We start from the raw sequence: 15,822 nt of genomic DNA, 5'->3' as shown, positions 1-15,822 counted from the left end.
AACTGCCATTTGTCCCAAGGATGGCATAGTTTTGGGGCATTAATCAGAGACCTAGAAACCTGAGTTGACGGCAGATGCGGTGTGAGTCAACAATGCAGTGTGATTGCTAGTGTGGTCTCGGGCCTTGTCAATGGGAATAGTGTCCAGCAAGCATGTGACTCTCTTCTAGTCAAAAGGCAGTGGAGAAAGGGAAGATGACCAGGATGAAAAAGAAGCTGGAAGGCAGGTGACCTTAGGAATGACTGGGACTACCAGGGACGTTTAGCTTGAAGAACAAAAAGACTTGGGGTGGGGTGGCCCCTAGAACAATGCGGTAGCAGTCTTCGCTCTCTAAAGGGGAATTGGACCTTCTCTGCAGAATTCCACAGGGCACACCTAGGACTGGTGACTAAAATTAAAGCGGAGTGAATTTGGTTCCACGTCAGAAAGGATTTTTACAATCATTGCAGCTGACTGAAAATGAATCACAACGCTTTGCACATTAGAGCATTTGTCTTTGTTCACATTAAAGCAAGTCTGTGAATCAACTGCCTCCAATGGGAAACCACAGTGGGGAAAATAGACTCCCAGGTCCCCGACAGCCCCACAAGGATGTTGAGGCAAGTTCAACTATATATATATATCTCCTCACTTCATTTAAATCAATACTATTCATAAGGGTTTGCATTTAGAAAAATATGCTTGGTACTCATTGCATAACTACTTCATTGTTGTGCCAACAAAAGGCCTGCGGGACAGACATTCTGATTCCTCGCTTACAGGTGAAAAACCGACGCCTGAGAAACTGGCAGTTGTCCACTGCTCATGACATTCACCCATGGGCCCGACGCTGGGGTCGCCGTGTGTGGACACTGGTGGTACTGTTAGCATGAGTGGTCTTGCTGGCCAAATTGCTATGTATTTGTATTAGACACGTTGAACAACTTTTCCTTTCCTACAAAAAAATAGGAGTTGAAATGGCAGCTCTCTGAGACCACTTAGAACATGGGGGTGGGGGAGAATCTTCTAGAAATACATCTCACATGTAAGAACAAGAGAATGGAGAGAACCAGACAACTGATAGTGTGGGCATTCTTGTTCTTCCCATGAGCAAGTCCTGCCTCTCTCTGATTTCATCCCCTATCTAAAAATATTCCAGTACTGAATCGTTCGTCTAATTATGAGGATGTAAAAAAGAGATTTATTTTACCTTTGTATTGATATGTTACATATATACAGTCAAATGCACATATATTCATAACTACCCCCACTTGTAGCCTACCAGTAGGCTCCCTTCCCAGTCAACCCCCACCCCCACCGTCTCCATCAGAGTTAGCCACTATTCTGACTTCTAGCCCCATTGATTTGTTTTGTCTGAAGTACATAATATCTGATGAAAATTTGTTTTACAAATATGAATGATCTTTGACAACAGAAATGAGGTAAGCTTGCTTTCCTTTCATAAGCCCCTTTTGACATTTACTGTAAGCAGCATGATGGGAGGTGTTTTAAGTAGGCAGGACACACCCAGCACACTGGATAAAAACTATGGATAAATCCTTAGGCTTCTCAATGCTCATTAATTTGAACAGAGGATGCCCTCCTCCTCCTCACTTTGCCCCTGGTCTGAGTGCTGCTCTTAAAAAAAGGTGGGAAGAAAAAGATGGAAGAATGTTTGTAAAGCAATATGTTCTTGGGGAAATAAAGCAATTTCAGAAGGGTGAAACCAAGGAGTGTGAAGGAAAAATGAAAAGAGTGAGTTGGGGCCTCCGGGAGGAGGTGGGCTCTCTAACCCAGTCTTGGAGGAACCTAGTGGGTAGAGACTGGAGAAGTCAGGGCCGGAATGGGCGGAGGGTGGTGTGGGGAGGTGGGGGGATAGTACAGAAGGAAGGGCCCTATTGTGGTGTACCTGCCTACCTTTCAAGAACTTCTTTATGTGTGCTCCATAGTTGTCTAGTTACCCCAAACTGAGTGTTAGAATAATTTCCTCCAAGGTCTTTGTTTCCTTCCCCAGGGCGATGAGTAACAGTTGTCAAAATCTTCCCAAGATCAGTCAGCAGCGGCCACGGTCCAAAACTACGGCAGGGAAGCCAGAGGAAGCCAAACCCCTCCATAAGGAGCATCCTAAACAGGTCGGTGCAGCTTTGCTTGGAGTTGGTAAAATTGTGGGCAGCTGAGAAAGAGCTCCACAAAAAGTCACATTTTTTTTTTTTTGAGGACTTATGTTTTTTAAATTCCTGTGATTTCATTAAATTGTAGATTTTCTTCTAGTTCAATGGATTAAAACCCTGGGCAAATCCCTAGTCTTCCTAATATTTCCTAATTTGAACAGGACACCTCCCTTCCCCAGCCTTTCCCCTGGTCTGAGGGCTGGATAACACTGGGCTCAGTCAAAGCAGGAGGACCTGGTTGCTGCAGAGTTCGGTCCTCCCATTCGAGGTAACAGGTCTTCCTGTCCCAAAGCACATCCCTGGGTTTCTAAAAGTAGGCCAGGGTCAGTCTCAGGTGTGGCTGGAACTCCGCGTCTACTGTTGGCTTTCTTCAAAGTGCACATGGTTGGTCCCCACCCCGAACTTCCCCACCCCTTTCTGGGGAAGGGGATGGGAAGCAAGACGAGAGAGTTCGGCAGGTGAATAAAACCGATGGCTTCTGACTTAGGAGATCTGTGCCTAGAACCTCTCAGTTTAGGACAAAACATATGAGGTTTAAAAAAAAAAAAGAAAAGAAACCAAGAGAAGTTATGGAAAAGAATGGAAAGAGCTAATGTCAAAGATATCTGGGAGGATAGAAAGAAATAATCACGAAACTCAATTAGTCAAAAGGAATCTCTCGCCCTCAGGGAGGCCGGATGGTTTGGCCCCCGCTGTCGGACCCAGGCAGGAGGGAGGTGGAGGTGCATCAGGGTAAATCCCACAGGAGCCGGTTGACTCTGCTGCCTCTCCAAACTCAGCCACGCATGGCCACAAACACCTCTGGTCACAGGAGAAAAGACAAGCCAGAGAATGGGGATGGGTCGAGGCACAACTGTTTCTCCCACTGCTCGGAGCCCATGGCTTCCAGGGCCAGCTCCTTCCACGTGGCACAGGCCAATGGTTAATTCATCTTGTTGGGACTGCACAGAAATGGCCACTTTGCACACGGGCTTCCCCTCGTCAGAGCTGATCTTCAGCATTTGATTTGGCATGGCGGAATAGACAGTTAACAATCGGCATCTGTAAGTCGCTTTCCACAGCTGACTTCTCCTGGTCTTCCTCTCCCTTCAGGAGGTTGTCCACAACACTAGCACGGAGAGCTCGGACTTTGGCTTAAGCATATCAGGAATCAACAAAGGCAGTGGAGGAGAAAACGTCCGTCCACACAAAGTAAGTGGAACTCATGAACCTAATTGTGAAAGGGGAAATTCCTTTTGCTTTTTAAAAATGAAAATAAAAAATGTTACTTTTGTCAAACAGGAAAGTTAATAAGTAAAGATCAAAGGATGGCTGTTAGGTGAACTGGGGAGAGCACTGGATAAGGATTAGAACCCTGGGGTTCTGTTCTGAATCTTCTTTCTGGATAATTGGACTAGGTGAACTGCCCCATCTCTGCTGAGCTGTTTCCTCATGTGTAAACTGAGGGATTTGGAAGAGATGGCTGAATGTTCCTTCCAGCTTAAAAATTCTGTGATTAAAATGATAAACATTGGTAACTATTCTGCATTATTTAAGGAGTTGTGGCCTCATACTTATTGTTTCCTGTACTGTCAGTGGTTGTTAATTAGTGGTGTCACCTTTCTCCTTGGAATTATGGCTCCAGCTTGAACATAATTTCCTGTAAACCATGAAACCTCGGTTGATAGAGACTTGATCTTGTTCCTGATAGATATGTCTACCCCTTTCACTATGAACCTCATGTCCTGATTTGTAAATAATAGTTTCTCAAACAGAAAAAAAAAACCAAGTTGGGAGGATACGACCAAAAGGTAGGTTAAAACATGTCACTTGGAAATGAAAAGCAGCCTCAACACCAACACATTTCTCTTGAAACTTCCAGGATTGTATTTCTTTAAGGATCACCTTTCTTTCGTCAAGTTCTCAAACTCCAGAACTGCTGAGCTCTTCTCAGCCAAACTGAACTTTGGATTGTGTGTGTTTGGAGGGGAAGCTGGAAATCGAGGGCTCTGTCTCATTGGCCTGAACTGGCTCCTTGTAAGGGCCTCAATTATATGAATAATTTCTGGAGACGATACCATTCGAATCAGTGCCTTGCATGGAGAGACATTTCCCTGTTCAGCTTCACTATTTTCATCATGCTTTCAGTCACTTTTGTGCCTAGCAATTTTGTGGCATTAGTTTCTCCCGTGAACATCTCAAGTTCATGTGAATGGACGTTTCTGATCAGGTCACAAGAAAGGGACTATTTCACCCAGCACTAAACCTTTGAAGGAGTCTGGCTATAAATTCGCTTCCTAGTAGAAATGGGATTGCACAAGGTAAAATGTAGATGGCTTTCTCTCTTGTATTTCAAATGTTCATAAGTTGAATGCGGGTGTACGTCCAGGGGCCAATCTCCAAAATGCGTCTCTCATTGCCGTGTTAGGGCCCCTATGTTCAGGGTTTCCAAGCCCCACTGCAAATTTAGAAGCCATGTTGCTCTTAAAGGCAATGACTTTGGAGTCAGCCTGCCTAGGTTCAAACCCTGGTTCAGACCTTCCCAGCTATGTAACCTTGGGCAAATTGTTTAATCTCTCCAAGCCGCATTTCTCTCTCATTTGTAAAATGGAGATAATCATAGGGTTACTTTAAATGTCCTAATGAACGCAGGGCCTTAGTACAGTGCCCAGCACATAATAAACACTCAGTAAATGCTGGCTACAGCAATTGTTATTTTGTTGCATCCTTACCTTTTCCTTCTGCCTATAGGGGAGACCAGGAAGGAGTATGGAAGACAGATATCTGAGTTTGAATCCTGGCCTGAAGTCACTTGTTAGCTGCGTGGCCCTGGGCACATAGCTTATCTGGCTTTACTTCTATATCTATGAAATTAGGACACCACTCCTGGCTAGTGGAAGTGTTATAAGAATTGAAAATAATCTTCAAAAGGTATCTTGCACATCTGTTTTTTGCCAGGCACTCTACTGAGTGGTGAAAGTCCATGATAGTCAGTAAGTAGGAACTATCATTACTCTCGTGCCAATGAGCTCTTTCTCCATGCAGCATGTTTCACAAGGAGGAGACAATACAGGGGAAATAGACATGTAATGGAGCAGACGATGTATGTCAGGAACTGAAAAATGCTTGTGAACTTTTATTCAAACCAACTTCATTCTAAAGAATTTATTTATGACTTATTTTTTTCTTAGAGTGCTCCGACTTGGGGAAATCACTTTATTTATTATTAGTGCAGGCTCTTTTTAAAACTTTAAGTTCGCCCTACACACCAGGGTACATAAATGTGTCTTGGTTTAATAAAGCTGAGCTATTAAGCAGAGTCTTCCTTCATGTTTAATGGTGTAAATAACCATTGCTCCCTTTCAGGGCCAAATCATTGACATCCGAGGGCTGCTCACAGACGCTATCAAAGGAGCAACCAGCGAACTTGGCTTGAACAGCTTCGACTGTAACCCTGACCCCTCAGTAAGTGGCTGAGATGTGGCATTCATCTTGCAGACCGCCAAAATCCATACGAATTTCAGAAACATAATTTTGGGTCCAGAGAAACCTCGAGATCAGGGTCAAGGTCATAGCAATCTGCCACCATTTGTGTCACCAAGATCTGTGCCTGGTTTCTCTTCTTAAGTTAGGAAGCAATACTATAATGTGAGGCTTTCTGTTCTCGTTGTCAGGAACGACTGCTGAAACCTCTGAGTGCATTTATTGGCATGAACAGTGAGATGCGAGAATTGGCAGCCGTGGTGAGCCGGGTAAGATCTGATATTCAATTCACGAATTTACGGAGGCGGACTGGGGCTCCTGGAGCATTGTGGGCTGCTTCTTTTATTAATAACAATAAATATGATCATTTATTTATAAAGTGCCCCCACTTGCAAAGGCACTTATATTGTTTAGAGGCACAATAATGCATGATAAATAAATTATAGAATCATAAAATTACAATATAAAAAGCCCACCATCTCACTGTGGAGGCCAAAAAAAAAAAAAAAAGAAAAAAACTGATAAAGACTTCAAAAGAGAGGGACAGGCAAAAGGTTTTAGAACAGAGCCAAGGGTTAAGGAAAGAAAGCCTCCCAGAGAAGGAAAGAGCATGTCTGTATCTTGTTTAAACAAAGCCTAGAAATAAAGATGTCAAGAGTCTGATTTTATAAATAGAAATTTTCATGAAAAACAAGGTGAGCGGCAAAGAGCTTACCATTTAGACTACTGATTTTTCAAGGTTACCCTCCCCCACAGCTCACCCGCCACACCTTCCCCCCGCCCGCAGAATCCAAAGACAGGAAAGTCTTAAAGTTGATGACACAGGCTCTGGGACCGGTTGGTTGGCCTGGATTTTATGTCTAGATCCTCCTCCTTCTAGCTGTGTGATTTTGGACAAGTTCCTTGGGCATAGAAGAGATTCCTGAGTTATAGAAGACTTTTCCAATTTCCAGTGATCTCTTATTTCACAAAAGACTGAAACCTGGGCAGGCTCAGACAGATGTTTAAAACAAAGCAAAAAAATGCACAGCGACCGAAGTAATTCAAGGTTCTCCAGCTTTCTCTATTCAGTTCAGAGGTTGTTCACTGCACATCTATTATGTGTCGGGCATGTGCTGGGGGCTGGAAACCCAAAGATGAGTTAATTCACATAATCCTGGCCCACAAGAGTTTCTTGTCCCACCGGCAAGGTAGATTTCGAGAGCATAAAGGAAGGATGTTTTGTGCCAAAGTGTCGGGAAAGTGTTAGGGAAGGGGATGCACAGGAAATAGCCACGTGAAAAAGAGTAGAAGACAGAGGGTAGGGGGCATTCTGGGCAAAAGTACCGATCTGTGAAATTATATCACTTGTGCAGTGTTTCTTGTAAGCCAAGTAGGGCATGCAGAGTGCTGGAGAGAGCCAGGTTTCCTGAGGAAGGGCGCTGTGAACAGGACCTGCTCCCTGCTGGAAGTGGGGAATCTTTCAAGGGTGTCCATCAAGAATGGGATAATCAAATGTGTTTTTAGATAGCTTGTTCTCATGACAGTGTGGTGGATGAATATCAACGGAATGGAGATAGGGAGACCAGCTCTGGGAGAGGATGCAAGGTCAAGCCAGACTATGGTAACCGGGATGCATAAGAAAGCAGAGAAAAATATTGTTCATGGCCATAAAAATTAATAGTCTCAAAAGAATGACATGACTAGTGATGGTAGAGTTGTAGAGTGGAAGTGGCCTGAGATGATTTCGTCTGGAATCCTTTCTATAGTACCATGGGAGGCGATCATCCAGACTCTGCTTGGATGCTTACAGCGAGAGGGAGCTCACCACCTCATGCGGGAGCCCTGTCGAATTCTGACTAATAACTTTTGATTGCTATAAGGAGAAACTTCCTATTGGGAAATTAAACACTGCTATGTGGAACGCATGTCAACTTTAGAAGAGAGCAAGAAATACTACCATTATCTATGGATGCTTTGAATTCCAAGGCAGATGAACAACCACTGTGCGTGAAAGGGTAGTAAGAAGAACGCGAGTGGCTGGTGGCCATGCAGATCCAGGCTTTAAAGGCAGGGTGGGTTCTCCCAGGATCTTGGAAGACGGAATCCTTTCGCTGTCATCCCACTCAGGAATGAATCATGAATATTATGTACGACCAAAATCCCTTGCAGAAATAATGTCTCTAATAAAAGCCGTCACCTGTGATGAAGGGAGCTGGGAGGATGAAGGACAGAAGTGGGAGCATAACATCTCACCGGCGTTTAAAACATTTTTTGTATTTTTGAGCTTATGCATGTATCACTTATTTAAAAATTAAATAACTTAAAAAATAGTTTCCAGATTGTTCTGTAGCCATCAGGATGACTTTGGAAAGAAGTTCTTGTTTGTTTGTTTGTTTGTTTTGATGTAATACTCCAAATATTGTTTGCCCCAAACAGCTCCTACTGAGAAAGGGCCCTGAGTGCCTGTTCTGAGGCGTCTTGTGAAATTGAAGTTTGGAAACTGTAAATGAGTTATCAGTAAAAGCTACCTTAATCGATTACCCTAGATGGTTGCTACAGGGCTCTACTCTAAGAGGGAAAAATTCACTTTTGCTTGGTTGTTGGCTTCCTTGAATTTTGTAGAAGCAATTGTTCTTGATGGAAGTAGGGAGCAATCACTAGAGAAAAAGAGAAATTGGTTTCAGAGGAGCATTAATTTTTTTATGCAACAAATTAAAAAAGTGTTTGCAAGATCAAAGAGCAAGAGAGAGGCCAGGCGTGGGCTAGGAACTGTGCTTCCCAGTAAAAGCTAATGTAATTTGAAGGCATATTCTGTACCTTCTTTGATTACGGTCGTAAATCAGCCTGGTTTGCTATTGACTGAAGCCAGGTATAGTCTATCATTAGGAGTTTTTTTCCCCCGCTAAAAGTACCATATTTTATTATCAATATCTTCTTCAGGGAAAATCACTGAATATTCCTATGGCATCCCTTTGGTGAACCAATCCCAAATTACAATGTGCATAAATACATATATCTAACATGAAAAAATTTTATCACCGGCACTTTATGTCCTATTGTAAGTCAAGTATTCTGCAGCTCCTGTGTTTATTACAGCTGTGGAGGAAAACATTAGTTTTAACAAAATGATCAAATGTGCATTGCAGGACATTTATCTCCATAATCCAAACATAAAGTGGAATGACATTATTGGACTCGATGCAGCCAAGCAGTTAGTCAAAGAAGCTGTTGTGTATCCTACAAGGGTAAGGATGAGAAGCCTCTTGGGGGACTTTTCTGTTTATTATCCACTGGACAAGTTGTATGTCATACACTCATCTGGGAGAGAGGCACAGGATGGTTTTCTGTCCACAAGTTAACTTTTTGCCTGTGTCACAATACTTCGTCAATACTGGAGTACCAAGGCCCAGTACATTCTAGACAGTTTGAAATCATGTTACATGTGGGTTCAAGGCAGGTGTCTGCTCTAAGTGGAAATTTAAGATTTAAGACTCTGTAGTACATATGATTTGTAAGTTCCTATAGATCAGCTCAAATTAGCTTGCCTCCAAAAAAATATATTATAGTAGAAATATTCTGTAGGAGAGGGCTGCTTACTTCGTTTTCATATATATCCCTCCTTCCCCCCAAACTCCCATCATCTGGAGCTTTGCTTTTGGCTGGTTGTAAAGACTAGGTAGCTCCTTTAGGGCAATGGCCAGTAAAGACAGCATGCTGTGTCATCACTTACTCCTGACAAGTCTTTGTGCAGAGTGGCTCAATCAACAGGAAAAAAAAAGAAAAAAGAAAAACAAGACTCTCCATGTTTGGTTTACAAATGTGGTGATGAGAAGGTCAGTGTATCACATAGCTTTAGCTGTATGACAGACCACCCCAAAATGTAGTGTCTTTGAAACAATAATTATTTGTTTGCAATTCTGTGGGTAGGCAGTGGGGGCTGGGCTCAGCTGGGCCGGTTTCTCTCTTTTTCACATGGTATTGGCTGGCCTCATTCACATGTGTGCGGCTTCAGCCAGAGTGTTTGGAAAAGATGGAGAGGCTGGGAAAGCTGGGATAAACAGGACAGCTGAGGCTTCTCTCCACGTGCCGCTCGTCCTCCAGCAGGCAAGGCCAGTCTTATCCACGTGGTGGCGGAGAGTTTACGGACAGAAGCAAGAAAGGCCAGGTCTCAATCCATGAGCGTTTCCCATGTCTCCTCTTATAGTCCTCATATTTCCTAGTCTTATATTTTCAAACTCCTTATATTTGCTAATATCCCATTGACTGAAATTACAAGGTCAAGTCCAGATTCAAGTGGTGGAGAAATATACTCTGCCTCTTGATGGAAGGAGCTAGAAGGAATTCGTGGCCATTTTCAGTCAGGATTACAAGTTTGTTTTGTTGAATAACCTATTTATTTTTTGCCACTGAATCCTTGCCGCCCCTGATTTTTGGATGCTTCTATTCTAGTGAGACAAAAATCAATAAATGTGGATTGTGTTTCTCCACCTTTTTTCCTGTGTTCAGACATGGGGGTAAGAAATACGCTAGTGTTCAGAACTGGTAGATGTTCATTCACCAATGCCTCTGAGTGGCTCTATAGTCCAAGACTTATGGAAAGGATAGAACATCTCATTGAAACTCCCTGGATGTGTTATCTCCATGATATTATAAGCTCTGTACGTGATGGCATAGAGATTTTGACATTAGCATCAGCTAGGAACTAAAAGCCAGGTACAGTTATACTATCCTCTTTCCTTATGGTTGTTCTCTACCAACCCTACCCACCCTCCAGATTGTTTGAATTCGAACTAATGGGAGAGACTCATTGAAGATTATGCATGTCCCGTTTTGGAGCCAGTGTCTCATAATGCATTCGGCACTGAATGTTCCCAATTTCTAAATCAGACTTCCCCACAGCTTTGTGTTTTATTCACATACACCTTTATTTGTTGGTTCTAGCGTTTCTCTTAAGTTTCATACCCGCTTTACAACATTCAAACGATTGCCAAATGCTCTGCATATAGAACTCGGGGGAAATGATGTTATCATGTAAGAAATTTATCCTGGATCTTGATCTCCATCGTAATGGAGAGGAAAAGTACATACATATGCCTTTTTTTTTTTTCTCCTTAAAAATGTTTCTCTTTTAAAAAGTCACAAAAATTAAGCCATGCATTCCTATCAAATGTGAAAGTAAAATTGGGATAAATAAGATATATGCATTAGTAGCCAGCCTTAAAAAAAGGAAAATGTGAATCTTAGCGTTGTGCTGTGTTTCACTCCAGCTTCGCTAGCTTGCCTATGCTAAGGGTGCGACTGACTCACAGATACCAAACCTCATTGCTGTTCCTTGTTCCCATAGTACCCACAGCTGTTTACAGGAATTCTTTCCCCCTGGAAAGGACTACTGCTGTATGGCCCTCCAGGTAAAGGTGCTTTTCTGGTTTAGTCTTGGTATTAAGCGTGTATGCAGAGGATGAGTTGCCCCACCTGTCCTCGCCTCAGGACTGGGGCAAACAAGTGCCGAGGAACCTCCTCCTTTTTTGCTTGTGAGACTGATTTCTGTCTGTAAGCAAAGAAGTGAAGTTCAAGTGCTGCTCATACTTTATTCGCATGTGTCTCTAGGTACAGGAAAGACTTTGCTGGCCAAAGCTGTGGCCACGGAATGCAAAACAACCTTCTTTAACATTTCTGCATCTACCATTGTCAGCAAATGGAGAGGGGATTCAGAAAAACTTGTTCGGGTAGGAATTTTTTTTTTCATGTATAATTGACATACAATATCCTATTAGTTTCAGGTCTACATCATAGTGATTTGACATTTATACACATTATCGAATGATCCCCACAATAAGTCTAGTTACCATCTGTCTCCATACAAAGTTACTACAATATGGTTGACTATATTTCCTATGCTATACATTATATCCCCGTGACATTTATTTTATAACTAGAAGTTTGTAGTTTGTATCTCTTAGTCTGTTTCACTTATTTTGTCCATCCCCTCAACCCTTCCCTTCTCTGGTAATCACCAGTTTGTTTCATAGATACAGGCATTCTTGATTTTGGATTTTTAGAATAAGTTCCAGCAGAATACAGTAGTATAAAATGATGTTACAGCTTATTTGTTTGTAGGTGATTTATATGTTAGAATTTACCCTGGATCTTGATTACCAAAAGCCTGGGAGATGGAGTGACTATCATATGTGGATATTAGTTATGCTCCCATCAGCAAAACATGATCTTCCTTCCTTTGGGAATTTGACTGGCAGTGCTTTTGTGATTCATGCAAGTTATGAATGGAAGCTGGAAAAAACTGTCTCTGAAGTGGCCTATTTTTTTTTTTTCACTAGAGAAGCATTTATTATTAAGCATTGCAGGATATTCAGTTAACATTTATTGAAAGACTACTACTGTATGCTAGTTTTAAGAAATTTAAAACTTAATTATTCTTTCAGATGCTCTCGGCAACTTTCCTTCACAGTGCCTACAGGATGTAGGGTTTTTTTTCTTTCCTTAAGAGATTGTTTCCATCTTTACAATATCTCATTCATCGTCTATAGTATATTTTATAATATAAAATTTTATCTTTTGAGAACACCTGTTTATGATTTATGCCTTAATATAAGGTGGGTCCTTCTCAGAAATCCTTTTAAACTATTGCACTCTGTGGAATGACTGATAGGTAATCACTACTAAGTGAAAAAATTATATTTTTTATGAGAAGAAATTAATCTAAAATTTTATCCTTAAATTATATTTCCTTGGGTGACTCATTTTCAAAATATTATGGCTTAATTGGAAGGCATAATAAGATATTTTAAAGGACTCATTTACCTGAAGTAACCTATTACTCACTATTTTGATCATTGTTCTCAAGTTGTTTCAAATGTGTATGTTTTTATAAACTCTTATCACCTCTTTAAGATTGTATTTCATGGAAATCTATATTGACATCTTCTATTTCTTTGTTCTTCATCTTAAGTCTAACTCATTTCCAGGTCCAAAGATGGGACCTGAATTTAGCTGCTCCTCAATTTGTGGGTTCCAGCTAAAATTCAACTAACTAAAATCCTTATCAGCCTGAAGATTTTTTTTTATTTTTAACATTCCATTTCTGTGTGCTGAGGAACAAACAAAACTTACAAAATTCCCCTAGAATCAGTTTAGATTCCTCTCCTATCGTGGAAAACAGTGGTTAGAGCTATGAACACAAGATACAGCAAAGTGTTCAAAGAAACACTGCACTATATTGCCTGGACAGCACTTACCTGGAGAGCACTTAACCGGGACAGAAGAATTCATTCAGATATTGTGTGAATATTCTTAACAAAGATTAATACTAAATTGATTTTCTTGTTTAATGCCAAATAGCCAGAAAAGCCATTTAACCACAACTCTCCCTTCTGTGTGAGCATTTTATTTAAAGTTGTCCTCTGCTTCAAATATTCTTTTGTTAGAATTCTAAGAGTGAAGAAATGATTCCTCCATTTTATATTTAAAAAGTAGCTAGTCTTTTTGGAGGAAAAAAAAAAAAGTACAAAATGGTATATAGACCTGTGAGCCTTCACCCCAGAGGCAACCACTACAATTCCTGGTGCAATCTTATGGAACATTTATCTCCATCTGCATTAACATCAATAACTGTATCTGTATCTCCCTTTTTAAATACAATTAGGAACATTTTTTTCCCTGTACTTTGTATTTTTTTCTCACTTGACAGTATAACTTGGGTATTGTTCCACATTATTACAGACAGAACATGTCCTTTTACGTGTCTGAATGAGTATTTCAAAGCATGGGTGTGTCCCAAAACATATTTAACCAGTCTTTTCTTGATGGACATTTAGGTTGTTTCCAGTCTCTTGCTATTACGACAAAGTTACAGTGAACAGTGTGAATACACACACAACTTTGCATATATAGTCACGTAGGACTATTTCTTTGAAGTAGAATTGCTGGGCCAGAGGGAATGAACATCATGATTGCAAAACTGCCTGCCAGCAGGGTGGCACCAGCTTACACTCCCATCAATGGTGAATGTGTTTGCTTTCCCGCATCCTGGCCAACACTGTATAGAACTCAAATTTTAAAATCTTTGCCAATCTGATAGTGACAGAAATATTTCAGTGCTCAAATATGCATTGCTTTAATTCTGCATGAATTTGAACATCTTTTCATAGGTTTAGAAGAATTTGTATTTCTTTTTCCTGTGAAATGAGGTTTTATTTTGGATATTTAAAAAAAATAATTCAAGAGAAAAATAGATAACCTCTACTAATCTTGAAGGATCTCATCTTCTATCCTTTAAGAAACTACTTTGTTTTCTGAGCTCTTGAAAATATCACCTGCAAAATCTTGGTCATGCTGTCAAGCTCCTTATTGTGAAGCTTTCAGATAAAGAAAGCCCTTCGGGACCTTCCCTTAAATCAAAGAAGTGTTCCTACCATTTGCTTCTCTTTCTGTTCCAATTAAGAGTTATTTATAGGGAACCCTTGGGTTATATTCCTCCCTCCCTTCCTAATGTTCATGCCTCTTAGGAGTTGATGCTATTGAATACTTGAGTGGTCTCTTTAGCAAATGCACACACCTGTTGGTGCTTACATCTTTCAACATCCACCCTCCACCCCCAGCTATATGATTTAACTTCCTCCAAGTACTTTTGAAAATTTTAAAGTAATGCTTCCAGAGCACTTACCTAGGATTCTGTATATTCTCTGGCAGTGGAAAGAGCAGTGGCGTGATCAACATGGAGACACAGGCTCCAGATATGGTTCTCTTTCCAACTGGATGTTTGGTCTTGTCTTGCCCCTTCATCTCTCTGCACCTTAGGGAGCTCCTTAAAAATGTGTACGATTCTAACAGAGTCCTAATATTCCATTTTTCATTGAGTAGATTGCTGCTGTTACACTCATCCTTAATATCAGGTATATTTGGGCTTTTGTGTGTGTGTGTGTGACAAGACAAGTTACTTGCTTCTAATGAGGTGCTTTCTATTATGTCTAAAAGGCATTTGCGATGAGTGTCCCAGAATGGACACTGTCCTCTCAGTTCATTAGGCTGAGCCAACTGTCTTGGCTGAATGAAATTAGATTCTGTAAAGGAAAATACTTGAGCATGAATATGGATGTACCATAATGCAAGCAGTGGTAAAGGAGAGAAATTTCCCATTTGGTGAAAAGGAGACTTGTAAGGGACAACCTGCTACTACTCATGAAAACCACCATCTGGCCTTTTTGAGCCCTTTCTTTCTTATTTGTGATGCTTTGCTAGTGCTAAGTGACATGGAGAATAAATCCCCTCTGCCTATTAAAGAACCTCGTTTCTAAATCTCTACTGCTTTCTCTGATCAACCAGTGAAGAATTGTATATGGTGCTCAAGAGAACAGTTTCAGGGTTTAAAAAAAAAAGGGTCTAGCTTTTTATACTCTTTTCATCACCACCATATCTCCCTTTAGAGCTCTTTATTTTGTTTTTATATGTCTGTGCTTTTGCTGCTTGCTTTCCTATTCTTGTTCAGTCTATAACAGTTTATTCTGGAATGGAACGTTTTACTCAATCGGGAATTGCCTTCAAGTAGCTGAGCCTACTGAACGGCAGTGTCGGGGCGGTATGGAGACCCCGTGGAATAATCTGGGGAGCAGAAAGAGGCAAAATTCTTTGGTCCTGTTACCCATGACTGGAACTCTATCCTTTTCCTGCAATTCTTCCTTTTGAGAATAACCTTGTCATTATCCCAAAAGGCTTAGGGAAACTTATCAAAGGATTTTACGTATTTCAAGGCTTTTGTGTCCCTGTGGAACATGATATTGACAGAGGGTCTCGGGGTTAGCTAACGGTCTGGAAGCTGAGGGCTGAGTATTACTTTAAGTTCTCCCATATATGATTAGTAACCTTGAGCTAACCACTGACTCTCTCTGGCTCTAATTTTATCAAGTGATAAATGGAAATAATTGGACCATCCAACCCCATGGGGTGTGCTAGGGAGAAATAATTGTCATGATTATAAAGTTATTAGTGAAATATACAACAGAGTGCAGCATAAATGCTTAATATTATAGTCATTCTAAGCTTTTAATCTCTGGGAGCATCTCAGAACTTTAAATATACAAATTTGAACATGTGGTTGCTTTTCTCCCACCAGGTGTTATTTGAACTTGCTCGCTATCATGCCCCCTCCACCATTTTCCTGGATGAGCTGGAATCGGTGATGAGTCAGAGAGGCACGGCTCCTGGGTAACAGACG

General features: G+C 41.1%; 1 protein-coding gene across 1 annotated transcript in view; it reads left to right on the top strand.

Moving 5' to 3' along the window:
- The window catches only part of KATNAL2 (katanin catalytic subunit A1 like 2), a 62,354-nt gene that overhangs the window by 30,177 nt on the left and 16,355 nt on the right, over positions 1–15,822 (top strand). Inside the window, exons 5-12 of the mRNA XM_006919926.3 lie at positions 1,994–2,111; positions 3,243–3,341; positions 5,496–5,594; positions 5,804–5,881; positions 8,741–8,839; positions 10,939–11,002; positions 11,202–11,320; positions 15,721–15,812. Coding sequence (XP_006919988.2) covers positions 1,994–2,111; positions 3,243–3,341; positions 5,496–5,594; positions 5,804–5,881; positions 8,741–8,839; positions 10,939–11,002; positions 11,202–11,320; positions 15,721–15,812 — 768 coding nt within the window. The remainder of the gene's footprint in view (positions 1–1,993; positions 2,112–3,242; positions 3,342–5,495; positions 5,595–5,803; positions 5,882–8,740; positions 8,840–10,938; positions 11,003–11,201; positions 11,321–15,720; positions 15,813–15,822) is intronic.

The sequence above is a fragment of the Pteropus alecto genome, unplaced genomic scaffold (assembly GCF_000325575.1).
Source record: "Pteropus alecto unplaced genomic scaffold, ASM32557v1 scaffold146, whole genome shotgun sequence".
Classification (NCBI taxonomy): domain Eukaryota; kingdom Metazoa; phylum Chordata; class Mammalia; order Chiroptera; family Pteropodidae; genus Pteropus; species Pteropus alecto.
The sequence above is the reverse complement of the archived record's forward strand: the minus strand, read 5'-3'. Positions and strand labels throughout refer to the sequence as shown.